An 18,351-nucleotide genomic window follows, 5' to 3' on the forward strand; every position below is an offset into this window, starting at 1 on the left:
TATTGCGTCTTCCAATGCACAAAGTGACTTTGACTGACTGAGGCCATTAGCGAATGACTTTTTTTCAACACAAAGTAGCTTCTGCAAGAGTGGACAATGGCAGAGATGATTCGTCCAACCTTCTGTCACAACAGTTAAGGATTTCTTTTGACCTTGACGGCACACGTGCACGGGACAACAGAAGGTCTGCAAGGTTATCGGCCACCATATGTCACACATACACTTGCTGGACACTTCATTAGGTACACCCGCACAATGATGGAAAATGCAAATATAATACAGTGCTGATTAGTTTTTATTGAGACTATGTTGTAGCTTGCACTCCGGATATGATGGAAATCACGACAATAAACAGAATGAACAATTCATAATGTATTATTGTCTTGTATTGGCAGATCTTGTTTCGGAGCACATTATTGTATCACGTGAAATCTGCAAAACTCATCACAAATTAAACAAAAATTGTTCCCTATGTGTCCAGATTTTGGGGGCACACTTCTACAAACAAAATATTTTGTGTCGTGTTAAATACACCTCTGACAGTGCAATCAAAACTGAACTTTTTTTTTATGCAACCGCTTGATGTAACATTTTAAAATGTGATTAAAGACTATTAAAAAAAAACAAGAAGCGGAAGGAAGATCAGTATGAGGCAAAATACTCAAAACACTTCAAAAGAGTTGAGTTTGATTTCTTATTAGATGTGATAAAAATGTCTGGATTTAAAAAAAATATATATCAGTCAACTTTTTTTCTTTTTCCCTCCTAAAAACTCAGAAAGTTTGAATTGTGGATGACTGATGGCAGAAATTTGTCGTTAGTTTGCTGGCCTGCTAAATGCCATTCTGTAACTTGTTCATGAATTCATTGTCACCGTTTCCAGTCTAAATGTAAAATTGACGGCAATTAGACTGAAAGCTTGTTGTCTAAAGTGTAAATAGGACAGCCGCTAACTCGTCCCCACAATGCACAACAGTCCTTGTGTCCATCAAGAACAACAGAGTCCCAAATTACTAATTGATTAATTGTGCGCTCCATTATTTCACTCCGGTGCCCGAGCAGATCTGAAAGGGCCGCGGCTGGAGTTAACAGTCTTATTGGGAAGACGCGTTCCTCGCAAAGGATAATAAGGGAAAATAGCGGAATTAATTGGGTTTGATTAAGAGAGCTTTTCAATGGGACGCAGCTTTTTCGCATGACATAATTAGAGGTCACTCGGGAGGGTTGGGGGGTGATGATGGGGGGGATTTGCTGGTTGGCGCCAGTGTTGCCTGGGTGTGTCTGTGAGTGAGACAGACAGAGAAGAGGAGGGGCATCCTTCACACTTGTGGAACTGTGTGCATTTTGGGGAGGCTCACTCACCAGAAAACATATTGCAGAGTTCATTGACTCGCTTTGTGGGGGTCATTGTGCAATTATTAGCGCTGCACTCGCCACCACCAAAGGTACACTGACAGTATTGTGCGTGCGTGTGTGTGTGTGTCACAAAGGTGGGTAGCATTTACTCAGTCAGTTTTTGGGATAAATTGGAGTTGTCAGAGTTGCTTGAATGGAACATACTATTTTCAATGTTACACTCAGCTACTTTCTGCTCGCTACCTTTATTTCCGTCTATTAATTATTGTTTTTGTTTTGTTTCTCAGTGAGACTTCCATCTTGAGCGCTGTCACATGACTCTGATTCACCAATCCAACATCGATATCAGTGACATTTGACTCGGTTTCGTCAATCGAACAAAATTGCGTCGCTGTGCTGCGTCTCTGAATTTCGCCATGATTGTTTACCGTCGCTTGTGTTTCCGGTGAGTTGTGTGTCAGATGTGCTGACGTATACACGAATATGCGTCATTTTCGCTGTCGTGACAAAAAATATTATGTGAAAACACTGCAGCGAAATCAAAGTATTCAAGTTACGGTGAGAACACAAAGCAATGCCCCATTCAAAGGAGGTAACCTGATCACGTTTACATGACACAATATTGGGGTGCGTCACGTGACGTTCACAAGCTGAGCTTAGGCACTGTGATGTCATTTTCAGTCGACAGCTAGTGGCAAAATGGCCGCCACCTGAGATGGATAAAAAAAAGGCTTGATTCATATTCCAAAAACGCTAAATTAATCAGAGTAGCTTGTTTAAACAAGGGGGGTCTTGTGGAACATATCAATGTAAAGATTTTATTATTATTTTTATTTTTTTTCTTTGACTTCCTCTTTCATGTTATTTTAATGAAGATTAATTTCTTTAATTGTATTTCAAAATATATTATTGGGCAATATCAGGAATTTGCTTGTTCCCATTTTTTTTTTTTAATTTTGTCCATTTAACGATCATGCTCTGATTCCAAAAATGTAAGATTCTGTACTGCAAGCTTTCTTAGCTAAGTCTCAGATTGGTACCGTTGGCTATTGTATGATGCCTTTTAGCAAATACAATAAATAGATATGTTCTTGTGATTATTCTGTGTATCGGTATATTTTGTTTTTATATTGTGTTTCTTGTTTATCTATTCCTGGACCTTGAGGATGTAAATTGACGAATGACATACTGTCCAAAGTATAAACTTGAAGCAGGATAGAATTGTTGATGATAAACATTAACCATGAAATATCAATTAGTAACTGACCTAATAACCAGAAAGTAAAAGTATGATTATCTTAACAACTTAGCTCATCACTCACAAGTGGAAACCACATAATGGAGACAGAGTTAGGTTATCACGCCACCTATGTGTAGATAAGAGACATGACATGCTTCAAGATGCCAGAAAGAACTCATTTTCAAAGGGAAAAGTGTAAATTACACGAGCTGAAATTCTGATCTTGAAGTAGTTTGTATTTGTTGAAGGATTGATATATTTCAAGGAAAAATTTATTTAATTTAATTATTAGGATAGACGGATGGAAAAGATGAGCACAATCGCATGTAATCTGATTACAGGAAATTACACAGAAATATGTGCAGGAGTGTGATCAGGTGGATCAACTTCAGAGTTACCCGAGGGGGAAACATATGCAGGTCCTAAATATATATGCTATATATACAAGCCAATGACAGGCCAGTGAGTGTGAGGGGTCAGACGAAAAATATTAACTCTTTGTTTTCATCATGTTATTACTAATTAAGTATGTCACTACACAAAACACTATGAACGAGTTTAACAAAATTCATTTGCTTAGCATTTGCAATTTACTGCTGCAAACTTCTATTAGAAACCTGACACTGGCTCATTTGCATACTGGAGGGTGCTTAGAAGTTGGTGTTCCGCTCGCTGAGACAGTTTTCTCTCACAGTGAGGCCGATGCGCAGAGCAGAGTAAAGAAACATCACACAAGAAACAACTTGAGATATTTTAAATTTGTGGTGGCAAGCAAGACATTAAGACAGCCAGAAGTGGAGGCGAGAGGAATGAGACAATAACTATATGTCAAATATAATATATTTTAGGGGATTTATTCTGGGGTGGGCACAGCATTTATTTTGGGGGGCAAGGCCCCTGTTGCCCGTTCCTAGACCCGTCACTGATACTAGCTCGACAAAGCTCAGCTTTTGAAAGCAAAAAAAAAAAAAAAAAAAAAAAAAAGAACGCAACAGATGCCAGTTTTGAGCTGGTGGGAGACAATTTAATGTGTTTTCGCTAGGACAGCGAATACAAGCGATAACATGGAACAAAAAATTCAAATAACTCGATGGGCGTGAATGTTCCTGGAAATGACGCAATTTCGTGTTTACGTCACGTGGGTGCTATCCCATAATGCAACTGTGCTTTACTTGTTGACATGTACAATATTGTACAGTATTTATCTCCAACATCTGGATTTTCCGGGGTAATGCTTGTTGTTTTGTTGATGTTCTTGGAGAGTGACAAAGTCGACAAGTGACAAGCCGTAGAATGCTAACACAGTTAGCTAATCGCGCTAAGTAAGCTAAGGTTAGCTTCCATATTTGTGCTACTGTTTGCGCTTGCTTGCAGCATAGCGAGGTATGTAGTGTTGATGTGCAATCAAGCATTTACAAAATGCGTGTCGCTCACTTTCCGTTCGAGATTTTTAACTTGTTTTCATCGCGAGTCACGTATTCATGTTCAAGCTTTGGTGTCTCGTAATGCTCAGCAGATATCTAAAAGTATAATGCGATCTAAATTCACCGTTTGTTTAACAAAATGTACGGCACAGAAAGTAAGGGAACACACAATGCAAAACGTACTAGTTAAGATCTTATGTTTTGTGCAAATGGGAACCGATTCACAGTATCTTCAACAGCTTAATCGGTTTCATTCTTGGAAAATGAAACAGTTTTAACAGTGTGAAATAATTAAATTTGTTATTGTTTGGGCTGCTCGCGTGAAGAGCCAGGACGAGGCTGTTTTCTTTTTCTTTCTGCTTTTTTCTTATTTTTGTTTTTGTTTTGTTTTGAAAAATGAACCTAGTCATTTTGCCATCCAGAAGCTGAGCTGCACTGTGTTTGTTAACAGACGAGGCGTGTGGATACAACGCAAGGCAGTCACATGTCTTGTCCCTTACCTCATATGTTCTTTGTGGATACCCTAATACCCCCCCCCCCAATTATTGTGCATTCCTTACTAATTGTTTTTTTTTTGTACATTTTTATAAAAAATAGTTTTGAATCAAAGTTTAGGAGAAATTGTGCCAGGCTTTTTCACAGGGCACTTAAAATGATGTGGTGGGTTGCACCTGACCTGCAAGCCTGAGTTTGACACCTGTGCTTTAACTGTTATTTATATAGTATAAATCAAAGTTACATTAAAGTTTAGAAGAGAGGCCTAAAAAGACAAAGGGGAATTATGTGTCATCTTTTAAGATAATCTCAGAAATATTTATAATTGTCTTACAATTTGGAATTCTACACTACATTACATAAAATGCTGCAAAGATGGTTATATTTTAACACTTTGGTTCGACAAATATTGAAATTTAAAAAATCTATTATCGGGGCACTGCATTTTGAAGTGCCTTAAAAGATTGTAATTTTTTAAAAATTATATTAAAAGTGTTTTTTTTTTCATGGATGTTTGATCTTAGATATTAGTAATTACATTATATAGTGTCATAATATAACTTTCCCAGGTCTGTCTTGAACTTCAGAATGGATCCACAATATGAACACCGCCTCCTGCGCCAAATCAACCAGCAGAATGACAACAGGAGCGCTGTTGTGAGTTTCATTTCCTTTATTCCAGTTAATTCAATGACAAATATTGCACTTTTCACACATGGCATGTATATCTGTTGTGCTTGCAGAACACAACTCCTCCTGCTGCTTCTCCAATAATGTCACCCAGTAAGCTCGGAGACAGGTTCATTCCCACAAGAGCTGGGGCCAACTGGGATATCAACTTCCACAGGCTCAGTGTACGTACTCTGCTATGAAACAAGCGGGAATACACACTCATTACAGTGTAGCTCAGAGTCGTCAGTTACAATTCTGTGTTATCAACCTGTAGAGTGAGGCAGACGCACTGAAGCTGTGTGTGGAATCACTTCCTATCCTCTATATCCTTGAATATTGCTTTTTCCACTCAATGCAACTTAAAAAATATGTCTCACGATGCATTGTGACAAAGGATAATCCGTTTTTGGGGTATGGTTTGATTTTCAGCAAGAGACAAATTCACGAGTATTGATCAATAATGAGTATCTCTCTGGTTTTTAAATAGGAAAATGAGAAGTCAGCAAACCAAAACAAGAAAGCCAAGGAACCATCTTCTGATATTGTTAAAGGTGAATATGATTTTCATCCTCTTTAGCAAACCATTCCAAGACTCCCTTTTTTTGGTTACAGTGGAACCTCCAAGGTCGAATATAATCCATTCCAGTATATAGCTGACCTTCACATTTATTTCCACTTGCAATTATTATTCCCCATTGGATATCATGGACGTAAAAATACTCATTATCAAACTTTCGTAACTTTGCTGGCAATGAAATTGTAATTGTGTGTGCCTTCAGCAGATGGTTTGACGTACACTGCTTTGCTGAAAAATGAGCTCCTGGGAGCAGGAATAGAGAGGATCCAGGACCCTCAGACGGAAGACAGTCATTTGCAGCTATTGACACCTGAGAAGCGAAGACTCTTCACTGTACGAATATTTCACATAAAAAAAAGAAATGTGAACTTTGAAATAAACCTAGTTGCTGTCAACACATCATATATGAAAAGAGAAGCTTCAAATGAGTTTTTGTCCTGTGATCTCTCTGCAGTATACACTTGAGCTCAAAAGAGGATCACCCGCCAACGATACTAACCTCTCTCCGTATTCATTATCACCTGTCAGCAACAAAAGGTAGGAGGGGCTTTCTTATCGACTTTCATATTTGTTGATAATGTAACATTTCAAGTTGTTGCCTCAAAATGACAGATTTTCCTTCTCGCAGTCAGAAACTGCTGCGATCACCTAGAAAGCCAACCAGAAAGATTCCCAAGATCCCCTTCAAAGTCTTGGACGCGCCGGAGTTGCAGGATGACTTTTACCTTAATTTGGTGGACTGGTCGTCCCTCAATGTACTCAGCGTGGGCCTGGGAACGTGCGTTTACTTGTGGAGTGCCTGTACTAGCCAGGTACACCTGCCACTTAATTAACAAACGCTATTAAATGCCTGTCAATCGTTTTGGACAGATTGCGAAGTAAACTAAACAGTTGGCCTATTGTAGCAGGAACAGGAACATCAATTTCCTGTCGGATGCATGGGTACATACGCGAATCATTGTGCAGTGAATAGTTTCCATTATTTTGAAACATTTTTAAAGACATTCACAGCATGTATTTCCTGCGTGGTGTCCCGTAGTGCAACAGTGTCAAACTTTTGTTGCAATTGAAGTGGCCCCACTAAGTGACTTTGTCAAACATAATAATCTTTTGAATTGTTTCTTCCTAAGGTAACAAGGCTGTGTGATCTATCCGTGGAGGGCGACTCAGTCACGTCAGTCGGATGGTCTGAGAGGGTAAGTTCTTACGTCTACCTGAAAGTGGTTGAGTTTGGTCTGTTTTGCTGAAAGGATTCGTACTATGTTTAGGGCAACTTGGTAGCAGTGGGGACTCAGAAGGGCTACGTTCAGATCTGGGATGCTGGCGGCGTAAAGAAAATTTCCACCCTGGAAGGACACTCAGCCAGAGTCGGTCAGAACATTTGCTGTTAAATGAAATGATAAGCAAGCGTTTTCAGGCTGGATTTACACTGCACACCCAATTCTGATACAATGTCCATGTCTGACTTTTTCTTTTTTTTTTTTTTGACAGTGTATTTTTTTACTTTTTTTTTTTTTTTTTTTTTTACTTACATGTGGCCTGGGCTGATTCTTCCAATTATTTTACTTAGTTAAATCTGGGTACACCTCTAATTAGCCGTATTCAGGCCATGTTTTCACTGTGCTTTAGATTTATTTTGGATGTTTTTATTTGTGTTGTTTAGGCAGATGTGGATGTGTATTCATCAACGATGAGTGTATTAAGATCGCATCGACCTGGAATATCTAATCTAAATTACGCTGCACACGCATTGATCCAGTTGTATTGGATTTTCATCCACATTTCGAATAGGCCTGATTCTAATCTGCCGATATTAAATTTCATTCTTTTTTTTTTTTTTTTAAATTAATGCTGCCATGTGTGGCGCGTCACCCATGTGCTGTAAATCCAGCATTTGTGACTCAATGCACGGTTGTTTAGATGTTGAAATGAATGACTTTGTGTCTGCCCTCAGGAGCGCTAGCGTGGAATGCAGACCAACTCTCCTCCGGCAGCCGCGATCGCATGATTCTTCAGAGGGACATTCGAACTCCTCCACTCCAGTCGGAGCGACGGCTTCAGGGACACAGGCAGGAAGTGTGCGGCTTGAAGTGGAGCACTGACCATCAGCTGCTCGCATCTGGTGGCAATGATAACAAGGTTTGTAGTCGCATTTCACTGATTTGCTCCTTCAGTTTGGACAAATTTGGTTTTCAAACTTTTCCACTAAGTAGAGCAATCACCCTATTTTTCTTTTTTTTTCTTTTTTTTTACATTTGTTAATGCAGCCTGAGGATTTACATTACGAAGTGGCCAGCTGTAATATTTGTTGCATTCATTTATTCATTTAAGTGTTTTACTTTACCTATTAAATTTGACAAATTTCTAACTAGAGTTACTTATTTACTTATTTATTGTAACTAACAAAAAGTAGTTAAAATAAGCAATAGAATTTACATACAGTTTACCATTCTCTTTAGTTTTAATCTACATTTTTTTTTAACCTCATCAACAAATTATTGCGTTGCGAAAAGAAAAAAAAATACAATACAGTGGTGCAGTCTGTATCTCTGTTACATATTTATTTAATTGAATGTATTTGGGCTTCATTTCAGTTGCTGGTTTGGAATCACTGCTCACTGAGCCCTGTGCAAGCTTACACAAATCATCTGGCTGCCGTGAAGGCCATCGCCTGGTCACCACACCAGCATGGCCTGCTGGCCTCCGGAGGCGGCACGGCTGACCGCTGTATTCGCTTCTGGAACACGCTGACATCGCAGTCGCTGCAGTGCGTGGACACAGGCTCACAGGTCTGCAACCTGGCTTGGTCCAAGCACACAAATGAATTAGTAAGTCACCCTGAATATTCGTCTTTTCGTTGTTTCAATCGAAAGTGAAATTGAGTTAAGTGAAGGAATGACAAATGTAGGGTTTATTTAAAACAAATAACCATTTGATTGAAAAGCTAAGCGGCAAATAGGTGATACAATGAAAATGATTGACCGCCCATGTTGAATTTTACTTTGAGGGCCAAATGCGTTTTAATTTTAAAAAAGCATAAACAACAACAAACTTCACATTATTATTAAATATCCTTTGTGAATTAATTGAAGCATAATTCAAAGCTTTGGTCATATTTTTTCACAGGCTAATGAGAGTGCATGCATGAGAAAATGATTGACACACGAATTGGTTGTTATGAAAAAGATAAGGCCAGAAAAGGATTTTATAAGGTCATTTTGACAGTATTCTACTGTCAGGTCATTCAGACAGTTTTCACATTAATGACAGTGTCTTTTTTTAAAATTATGTTTTCTAATATAGACTCCACTTTTAATTTATTCAAAGTAACGTATATCATTAGCCAGAACACAGTAGAAAGTAACTCAATTATTGAGCTATTATTTAAATATGTGGTTATTGCAAACTAGTTTCGCCTTCCGCTTGGTCAAGTGTGTCATGTGTAAGCGAAGTGGCACGCTGTTCAGTTACTCAGTGGCAGTCTGTAAACACAACGGCAGCGCCACAAACAGCCAAGACATAGTTTGCGATGTTTGTGGGAAAAACTCAAGGAGCTGTGGCAACACGTCAAACCTTGTGAAACACTTCAGGTTAAACCAGCACATAGAATGCAAGACATTTATAATGAGGCAGAGTCCAGAGTGTCGTTCCTTCGACGCTGCAGGCGCTGTCCAGGTATAGAATACAAATGGAGAAAATGTGAAGCTTTAAGTGGCGCAAAGATTTTCAGTGTTGGGGTTGAATTCGCCATAGCACATTTGCAGTTGTAATTCCATTTTTTTTTTTTCGTTTTGTTTTGCCTACAGGTGAGCACTCACGGCTACTCTCAAAACCAGATCTTGGTGTGGAAATATCCAGCGCTCACACAAGTGGCCAAACTCACAGGGCACTCCTACAGAGTTCTCTATCTAGTTAGTTCATTTATTTTCTGTTCTTAATGTGACTTTTGCTTTCATGCACGTCATCACTTGATGTCTTATCAAAGTTTGGTTTTTTTCCTGTTAAACTTCAGGCAATGTCCCCGGACGGTGAAGCGATTGTTACAGGAGCTGGAGACGAGACGCTCCGCTTTTGGAACGTGTTCAGCAAAACAAGATCCACAAAGGTTGGTGAAGCTGTTGTAACAGATCATCTTCACGACAACCACATCACTTATTTGTTGTTCCTTTTCTTTCAGGAATCGGTGTCGGTACTGAATCTGTTTACCAGGATTCGGTGACATTGATCAAAAAAAAAAAAACACAATTATCATTGCCCCGTTTCTGCATCTTAACGCATTATACATGCAAGCTAGGTTTTGTGGAAGTAGTTCAACAGAAGGCCAAGTATCATAATGAAAGGCTTTCTTTTTTACTTTCAAAATGTATTAGGGTGTTATGTTGTTATGTACTTGAATTGCGAAAACAAGTTCACCGTTGTGTATCAAAGAGAGGAGTTTTTGATTTTGTAAACACAAGTCTGCTTTATTTAACGCACTTGAAACATGACATTGCTTAATGTTATCACTTACATCGGTTTCAGCGATTTCAGCATTAATCTTTGTTTACCAAGATCCTGAAGTCTGGGTTCAGTTTGTCTAATGCTGTGCATTTAAATCATTACTACATAGTTGACTCTTTGTAGTAAATGAATTAAATATATTTAATTTGAAGTATGTGGCATGTTTGTTGTTGCAAATGCAATTTATTACCCATAACCTTTGCTGTGTGATTTAGGTTTTTCAAGCAGCATGTTAATGGAATGCAATTAAAATTGGAATTTGAAAAGAATTCTAATAATTGGCAGGGTTGTTAGCTTTTTAAGCTAAATAAGTCTGGAATGTGATCATAGCTTTTAAAATATAATTTGGAAAAGATTTGATTTTAATAATAAAAACAATTATTCATTGTCATTGTAAAATTTGCATTTGTAATTAATTCAATCATAATTCACTGTATACACACATACTGTACATAAATAATGTATGTAATAATGTAATATTTTGTATTTTATTATTGACACCAATTCAACTAAACAGTCATTTATTTAGTTACATTCATTTAAAAAATAACGTCAAACGAAACTTTTTAACTAACCAGTTTTCTGAGAAAAAGGTGCAAAACTAAGGCAAAAAATATTGCTTTATAAATATTACATTGTTGCCTTGTGTTTGTAATATCATTTTTAAATACTGCAGCGAAGATTCTCAATAAAATTTAAATTATGTAACTATCACAGGTTGTCATGTAACTTTCAATAAAGTTGAGAGCGTATGCTCTTCAAGCCGGCGAAGGATAACAGAAGGATGGCCAGGGATTCATTTACACAATTCCATCTTCATAAATTTAAGTTTGTATTTCATTTACAATTTCAAGCGTATTTTTTCAATTGAGCATTCTTTGAAACATAAAGTTTATTTCTGCTTGTGTTTTTATCTAAAAATATTTTTGCTGTATTTATTTAGCGTTAAGGTTCTCTGTTTTAAAACGCAAAATGTGATTCTCCTTTTATTTTTGTAATTTGCATTTGTCCAATAAAGTTGTTAAGAAAGAAAAACAATGGGCGGGGCAGGTCCGTCACGTGACCAAACATGACTCGGTGATATTCGGCGGGAAGTTGGAACTTGGAAGTTCAGCGATCTCCTCGAATAAAGAGGAAAAAAACTTAATCGTGTAAATCATATTCAAGTCCGTAAGTACAAACACTCACTCAACACACGACCAGCTAGTCGATATTAGCCTGCTAGCTCCAATCCCTTTTCGATGATGAGCAGAATGGCGGACAAGCATCTTGTGCAGGATTTGAAACATTGGGCGACGGGCGAGTTCAATCTTCCCCCCGAGAGTCTGCCGCCTGACCGCTACTTGAAAACGTCAGTAGCGCTCGTTTTGAACTCAGCAACAGCACCGCTCAACTCTTACTTACTTTAATTCTTTGCTTTGCAGGCTGTGCGCTGGCAGAGGAAGTTCCATTTGGAAATACATCATCAATCACGTTTTTCAACAACGGTTTGTCTTCAACATTTCAAGTTCGAGTGCTAACTCCTGTTGTGTTTATCTTCAAAATATTATAAATATATATATAAATAAAATTATTACTGCATTTCTGTTGGTTTACTACAGAAATGTAATGCTGCCACACCGGAAAAAAAGTTAAATACCACATTAGAACTTAATACAGTTCCCAATTTAACAGTACAGGGTTCAGAGGTGAATGTGATACGTGTCATGTAATAACGTTATTATTTCACACATTTATGTGAAATTGAACCTGTTATTTATTGGCTTGACAACTGAACTTTTTCATGTTTTGTCTTCTAGAACTGTGAAGCTGAGGCGAGGCAATCTTCAATGGTATCCTTTTGCCTCTGAATAACTGTGTGACGGTGTCCTTTTAGTAATAACATAACTTGATTCGTGTCGTGACTCGTGAGACAACTTTCCACATGTTTTTGAATTTAATATATAGACTTATGTGAATCCCTCAAAGCAAATGCAATTTATGCTCTACCTTTGTGATGAGAAGTGGAACAGATAATGGACGGATATTTTGGCATACCACACTTTCCATTTTTCTTTGACAATATCATAAAGGTATAAAGGGCTTCAAGACAAAGAGGTAGGTTTAGGTTACAATAAGATTGTTGTCGTCATCTCTTGAGGACCAACTGAAAAGTTCCTTTTCAAGTTGTTTTGTGGGCTCAGACGAAGCAGCGTGAGGGCCAGAGTGTGGCTGCTAAAAAGAGTGAACTTCAGAGGAACATAGAGCAGCTCAAAAGTGAGATTGGTCTCCTGGACTCTGAGATCAGAGCAACTGATGAACAGCTGGCCACGCGAGGTCAGCACATTGCAACACCACCAAAGTGTATCTCGGTGCGAAGAGCTTCACCCGCCCCCCTTTTTTTCCCCTAAAGAGCAATCCATCAGTTCAACCTGGGCTCTGGTGGAGGACAGTCAACGTAGGAATTTGCTTCTCCAGGCCTTCAAGCAGAACTGTGTGTCAGGGCGCACGTTGGTGTCAAGTGACATCGAAGAGATCAATGGCTACTCTCAGGCTCTGGAGCAGATGGCCAAGTAAGGCAGAAACAGTCTCCAGAAAAGTGTCACCATGTGCACTCGTATGCTACATAAATTGCTGTTTTGAAGGATTAACTTTAATTATTCTACATTACAGGAAAGCAGAAATAGAAGTGCTGTTTGAGAATCAGCTTCCCAGCAATTGTGATGTTGACACACTCCTGTTCAAACCTCAAGGGGAGGCACAAGTCCTGGTGAGAAACTTTCAACATTTAGTATTGGTTCCAATTATATTTGGAAATTTAGCACAAACAAATTTGAAATAACTTTACAACACAATTACGATATACACACTGGACACCTTATGACAATTGGTTCGATCCCACCTTTCAATTTCAATAATGTGTTCAATTAACCTACCATGCTGTTATGGGAATGTGGGAGGAAACTGGAGCGCCCGGAGAAAACTCACGCAGGCACGGGGAAAACATGCAATCTCCACATAGGAAGAATAGAGCAGGAATCGAACCTTGCACCTCTGAACTGTGAGACAGATGTGCTGACCAGTCGCCCACCGCGCCGACCCTAGAAATTACATGGATGTTTATTGATAGATAAAATATTTTCCTCTTACTTAAAGATTGATCCATGACCCACTTTGGGTCCAGGCCCAAGTTTGTGAAAGTCAGATTTACATGAAAACAACCACAAAAAAAAACATTCAGTCGTTTAATGGTTTGGATTTGATCCAGTTTTATAACAGTTTTTCTAGTATTCCATTTAATGTTTACGTTACCCTGGCAACATATCAACTAATGACATATCTTCTTTCATTAGCGTCAAGTGAGAAAGCTGTGTAACGACAGGGTCCATTTTTATCAGTCTTTACAAGAGAATGAATTTAAAACATCAGACTGTGGACGGTAGGAGCCTCATGTTATATTGCTCATAAAAAAGAAACAAAAAATTTCAATTGCTTTTCATGGCTTGGTTAATTTTGATTTCTTTTTTTAATCTTGTCGCAGTATGACTCAGGGGCAAAGGACTGCTGTGTTTCAGTACTGGTTAAGTGCTGTGGAGGTTAGTATTTTAAAACTATGCAATAAATTCACATGTATATATGTTAACATTAAACAAAATAAATGACCGTTTTGTTCTTTTACGTGTATAGAACCTGGTGGATGTTTACCCCCCAAAACATATTCTAGCTGCATTGCAACATTTGGCTTCGGAAGAGCAGAAAGCATTGGAGGCCAAAGTGTCTTCCCTGGATGTTACTCAGGATGCGACGGCTCTCGGGTAGGCAAAACAAGAAGTTCCTGTTCAAATTCCGGTATTTGGCTTTATTTGAAAGAGTTTTCTAATTTGGGTTATTATTTGCTCTTTCTGTCAGTTTTCATCATGGAAGCAATCTTCTCTTAGACATATCGGCAGAAGAGGATGACGACTTGCCTCCTGAGGTTCTCTTACAGGTTGTTAACAAGTTAACGCTGAATTTAAAACAATACAAAAAGAATTAAATGCTGCGTATTTCACAACACCACCAAATTGATGAGCTTAATGTTAACATGCAGTGTAAAATGCCATAGACAGGCTACCAATTTGCATATACTGTTTGTTGCAGCGATTTATAACACTTTGAACAACTTTTGACAGAGCATACAACAATAGTCATAGACATATTTTTTTATTCTCTTTGGAAAATTACTTCTTTTTGCAGTTTAGATGTTGACTCATGTTCGTTATAAAATTGACCGGTACTTATTTAATTTGGATTATTATTTTGGTTTGATTGTTTTTGGGACCAAGAATTTGAGGTGTTTAAATAAGACATAGATATTAAAATTGTGTTATTTTTCTGCGGTGCTAGAATGCATTAAATGCATTGGCATTCATTCCAGTGGGCAGAAATGATTTGAGATGTGAGTGCTTTGAGTTAAGACCATGGTCAAGGAACAAGTGAAACTCACAAGCCAAGTCACCACTGTTTTCACATTTTACAATGCATCGAGTTAAGCGCTATTTATTGTACATGATTGCAGGCTGCAAGGCAAGAAGTAAAGGAGCGTTTTGATGGATTATCCCAGACTCGCTCAAGAGTACAGCAACTCCAGAAGCAGCTCTTGGCTTGCAGGCAGCAGGCTGAACAGAAGGTGTCGAGCGGTGTTGATGACCACCACAATGACCAATTGGCACTGTAAGTCCACCGTGCAAAATTCTCGTCAAACCACCACAATAGCCAAGTTGCGAATGACTCAGTCACATTTATTTATCATCCATTTGATGGCTTTTGTGTATGTGTAGGTCAGTTTTGAATTTGGAGCTCCAGTGTGTGATGAAGGCTGCAACCAGGGATCATATTCAGGAATGGTGCAACCAGGTTGACCAGCATGCCCGAAGCCAACAGGAGATGCTCCGCAACCTACGCAGCCAGTGGCAGAACATTGTGGACTCAAGACAACTAGTGGTGAGATTTGATGGTGAACAATGTTGACATTTTCCCTTTTGGATATCATTCAACTCGTGTTACCGTTCCTGGTCAGATCCAGAGACAGGAACAGATTGCAAGCCTGATTAAGGAGAATTCATCAGCTAAAACTGAACTAATCCAGCTGCACAAAGAGGTATCTTCTCCATCTTTAATGCCGCCCATTAGAGAATCCAAATTTTCCTCAAGTGACAATTGACCAATAATCTGACTGTCTCCATTTTAGCTGCAGGACTTTCTGAAGGACAAGGTGGTGCCACAGTGCAAAGATGTCACCGCTGCTGCCGACAGTTTAAGGAACTCCATCTCAAAGGAGGTTAAACAGATGGGCACCATTTCGCTTCAAGCTCTGGACCGGAGGACTGTTGATGGGTAAAAAACAGAATGTTCAACACTTGACAATGTTTACATGCATTACATCAACTACCATGAACCCCGTGTCATTTTCTCATGATAGTGATAAGTGTGTTTGATACAGTGTGTGCATCCTCAAGCTTGTGTGGACATAAAAATATCATCGGAAACTGACCTCGTATTACCAGGGTGGGCTCAAAAGCGTCATCCATCCATTTTTTATAGTGTTTGTCCTTGACATGCTAGGTACACTGTAATTACCATTCCCAATTACATTCACATATATGGGCATCTTAAAGTATTTAGTTAACCTAACTGGCATGTTTTTGGCAAGTGTGATAAAGCCACACAGGAAGGCCTAAGCGGAGATTCCAAACCCCGAACCTCAGAAATGTGCGGCAATATCGTATTTATTGTCTCCGACTCTGGGACAGGTTATAATGGTGCTCGCACCTTGGTTTTAAGTTCACAGTTTGCTGCACTCTGTTTATATGTGTTTGTGTGACGAAAGTGCCAGACAGTTAGACTTCTACGCCCTTACCTAATATTTTGTCTGGGAAATGATCACCTCATCATACTACGTAGTAAACCCCTCATTTGATTATTTTCAACTCATGGCAGAACAGAATTCAACTTGTGACTTCTTCGTGAAGTGGTGATGACGTCTGAAATGCTCTACATATGTATCGCTTCAGAACGCAGAGAATTCCTGCATCGTGGCTGTCCATCCATCGCTTGAAGTCACCAACCTTCAGCAGCCTGTGCCAGAACATGGCGTTCCCTCGCTACAGGGTGAGCGCATAACACTTCCCATCTGTTGTGACCGACTTTTTGTTCTCACGTGACGCAACGTTCCGTAATTTGGATTCATGAGTCAGCGCTTGACAATATGACTCAAAAAGAAAAACTTGTGGTGTTGTGGCCCCACCAATAGTTTGTTTAGATTGCTGAATGTCATATTCATTGGACTGTTTTGATCGAGGCAGACTTTAACATGAACATACACAACCCCTCTCATCCAGTATTTACATTTTACACCGTTTCTGTAATTCCATTTGATCTTTCAAGGCTCCAGAAGAGTTGTGCGCCCAGGCGTACTGTGACCAGCTCGAGTGGCATTTTCTCTGTCAGTCCGTACAACTTCACTCGACCACCCTGTCGAAATCCAAAGCGGCGGCGGCGCGACTGCTTGCATCGGATCACAAAGGTAATCGAAATAAAGCATTGAGAGTTTTCTTGAGATGTGTGCAGGGTTACACATGTATCATGCAAAAAAAAAACTTGAATTGAATTGGAATTATTCTTTGACTTGTTGTATTTTTAGCCTTGCTGTCCAGAGTCAAAGAGGAGGATATGAAAATGCTGAAGTCTTTAGTGCCAAGGGCCAGAATTCTTACCCAAAAATGTGCAGAAGGTCTTTCTTATGCAGAGAAGGTTGAAATGGCCATCTCTGACTGGTAAGACACATTGCTAGACACATCCTAAATACTCCACAGGACTTAGGTTTGAACAGCCGTTGCTAATGTTTAAGGGGGCAACGTGGTTCAAAAACTTCTGATTGATTTGTCGTTTTATTTAGGCTGTAACTTGATCCATAATGGGGTGAAGCAATGTTTGGAGATTAAAATAAATGTATGAACCACAATCATATAGCACTTTTTTTTCCGCATTGTCGCATGTTGTCATCTCGTGTGTTTGCATTTGTTTGACTTCTTTGTTTGTGTGATCACACTCGTAGGTGGGATCAGCCAGCACAGCATGTGCTACCCGATGTCCGCAAGGGAGGATTGACTTTTCAGCAGTGGCTAGAGAGGTGGAATTCAGCCAAAGCCTAGATCAGGGGTGTCCAAACTACGGCCCAGGGGCCATTTGTGGTATGTAAATAAAAATGACATATGACAAGACTTGTTGACAAAAAAAAAGATTGGAACTTGGTAGACTGAGGAATGAGGACACCGAAGAGCTTTTCTAAATATGCAAAATTACTAACTAAAATAACTCTTTTTCTCTTCAAAATACTGTGGTGAATATTAAATTTTACAAGCAAAGAATAATTCCTTCCCTTTTGTGCTGTTTCAAGGTCTAACTTATGAACATTAAGGATCTTCAAGTAACCGAAAAAAGGTGAACTTACTACAGTTTGCTCCTGTTTGGGTTCTGAATGTGGAGATGCAAGTCCGTTGCTGGACAGTGCAGATATTGTCGAATGGGATACAGAGCCTAGGTCACCCAAAAATCTTGAAAATCCTATTTGTCTCACCACCTTGAACAGAAAGCTGTTATGTAGCTGTTTTTTTTAAATAACAAGCTAAATTTAAATGGCTTGTTTGATTTTCAGCGTGTTTAATAAATTAAAAAATAATTTCAAAACGCCTCTTGCATCTTTATGTTTTTCTGTATGAAATGAAAAAGTTGGGACACCCCGAGCCTAAATGAAAGAAGTTGCCCGTTCTAAACTGGCAAAACTGGCTGTTTTGGTTTTAAAAAAATACACAAGAGGTCGTTGTAACGCTCACATCGGGTTTGTTTCATCGTTGAGTGTCCTCTTCCTGTTTTACTGTGTGATGTTATGCTAATAAATACACATTGATCGTTTTTGTTCTTGTCTTTCTTGGAATGACTTGCTTTCCTTTTGAACATTCGCAGTCATGTACTATTTACGCACAATATTCGTTTTAATGCTGGTAATTGTCACCCTAAAAAATGTCAATTTAGTCTAGTGATCGGTTCGTTGTTAAACTTGTCTTTGG

The 18,351-nt window shown here is 38.9% G+C and overlaps 2 protein-coding genes across 5 annotated transcripts; both read left to right on the forward strand.

Annotated features, from left to right (window-relative positions):
• The first annotated feature begins 3,708 nt into the window (after positions 1 to 3,708).
• On the forward strand, positions 3,709 to 10,978 carry LOC148324371 (fizzy-related protein homolog). Of its 4 annotated transcripts, none has more exons than XM_088313491.1 (14): positions 3,709 to 3,824; positions 5,085 to 5,172; positions 5,259 to 5,369; positions 5,675 to 5,738; positions 5,967 to 6,097; positions 6,219 to 6,301; positions 6,393 to 6,576; positions 6,895 to 6,960; positions 7,033 to 7,135; positions 7,719 to 7,903; positions 8,359 to 8,592; positions 9,571 to 9,675; positions 9,777 to 9,869; positions 9,942 to 10,978. In XM_088313491.1, exons 1-14 carry the CDS (start codon positions 3,709 to 3,711, stop codon positions 9,981 to 9,983), a joined length of 1,605 nt encoding a protein of 534 aa, XP_088169617.1. In that variant the 3' UTR covers positions 9,984 to 10,978. The 4 variants fall into 4 exon arrangements, with proteins under 4 accessions (XP_088169617.1, XP_088169618.1, XP_088169619.1 ...); XM_088313492.1 differs by having other exon boundaries at positions 5,970 to 6,097; XM_088313493.1 differs by having other exon boundaries at positions 3,732 to 3,979.
• Positions 10,979 to 11,129: 151 nt separating this feature from the next.
• On the forward strand, positions 11,130 to 18,196 carry haus5 (HAUS augmin-like complex, subunit 5). Its single transcript, XM_088313490.1, has 21 exons — positions 11,130 to 11,434; positions 11,517 to 11,615; positions 11,689 to 11,751; positions 12,064 to 12,096; positions 12,337 to 12,361; positions 12,448 to 12,580; positions 12,657 to 12,816; positions 12,917 to 13,013; positions 13,597 to 13,682; positions 13,785 to 13,839; positions 13,931 to 14,058; positions 14,153 to 14,231; positions 14,802 to 14,956; positions 15,064 to 15,226; positions 15,303 to 15,383; positions 15,474 to 15,619; positions 16,297 to 16,393; positions 16,670 to 16,808; positions 16,926 to 17,058; positions 17,340 to 17,475; positions 17,682 to 18,196. Exons 2-20 carry the CDS (start codon positions 11,518 to 11,520, stop codon positions 17,434 to 17,436), a joined length of 1,968 nt encoding a protein of 655 aa, XP_088169616.1. The 5' UTR covers positions 11,130 to 11,434; position 11,517; the 3' UTR covers positions 17,437 to 17,475; positions 17,682 to 18,196.
• Positions 18,197 to 18,351: the final 155 nt, after the last annotated feature.

The sequence above is a fragment of the Idiotropiscis lumnitzeri genome, chromosome 13 (assembly GCF_059441095.1).
Source record: "Idiotropiscis lumnitzeri isolate Australia: NSW breed Sydney's pygmy pipehorse chromosome 13, RoL_Ilum_1.0, whole genome shotgun sequence".
Lineage (NCBI taxonomy): Eukaryota > Metazoa > Chordata > Actinopteri > Syngnathiformes > Syngnathidae > Idiotropiscis > Idiotropiscis lumnitzeri.

Bases quoted from the DNA above. Each gene is read 5' to 3' on its own strand.
- haus5 (XM_088313490.1), top strand. From the start codon at position 11,518: ATGGCGGACAAGCATCTTGTGCAGGATTTGAAACATTGGGCGACGGGC. The intron at 12,362-12,447 runs GTAGGTTTAGGT...TTGTGGGCTCAG, and splicing joins AAGGGCTTCAAGACAAAGAG to ACGAAGCAGCGTGAGGGCCA. The intron at 16,809-16,925 runs GTAATCGAAATA...TTGTATTTTTAG, and splicing joins GCTTGCATCGGATCACAAAG to CCTTGCTGTCCAGAGTCAAA.
- LOC148324371 (XM_088313491.1), top strand. From the start codon at position 3,709: ATGACGCAATTTCGTGTTTACGTCACGTGGGTGCTATCCCATAATGCA. The intron at 6,577-6,894 runs GTACACCTGCCA...TTTCTTCCTAAG, and splicing joins GGAGTGCCTGTACTAGCCAG to GTAACAAGGCTGTGTGATCT. The intron at 6,961-7,032 runs GTAAGTTCTTAC...TACTATGTTTAG, and splicing joins CAGTCGGATGGTCTGAGAGG to GGCAACTTGGTAGCAGTGGG.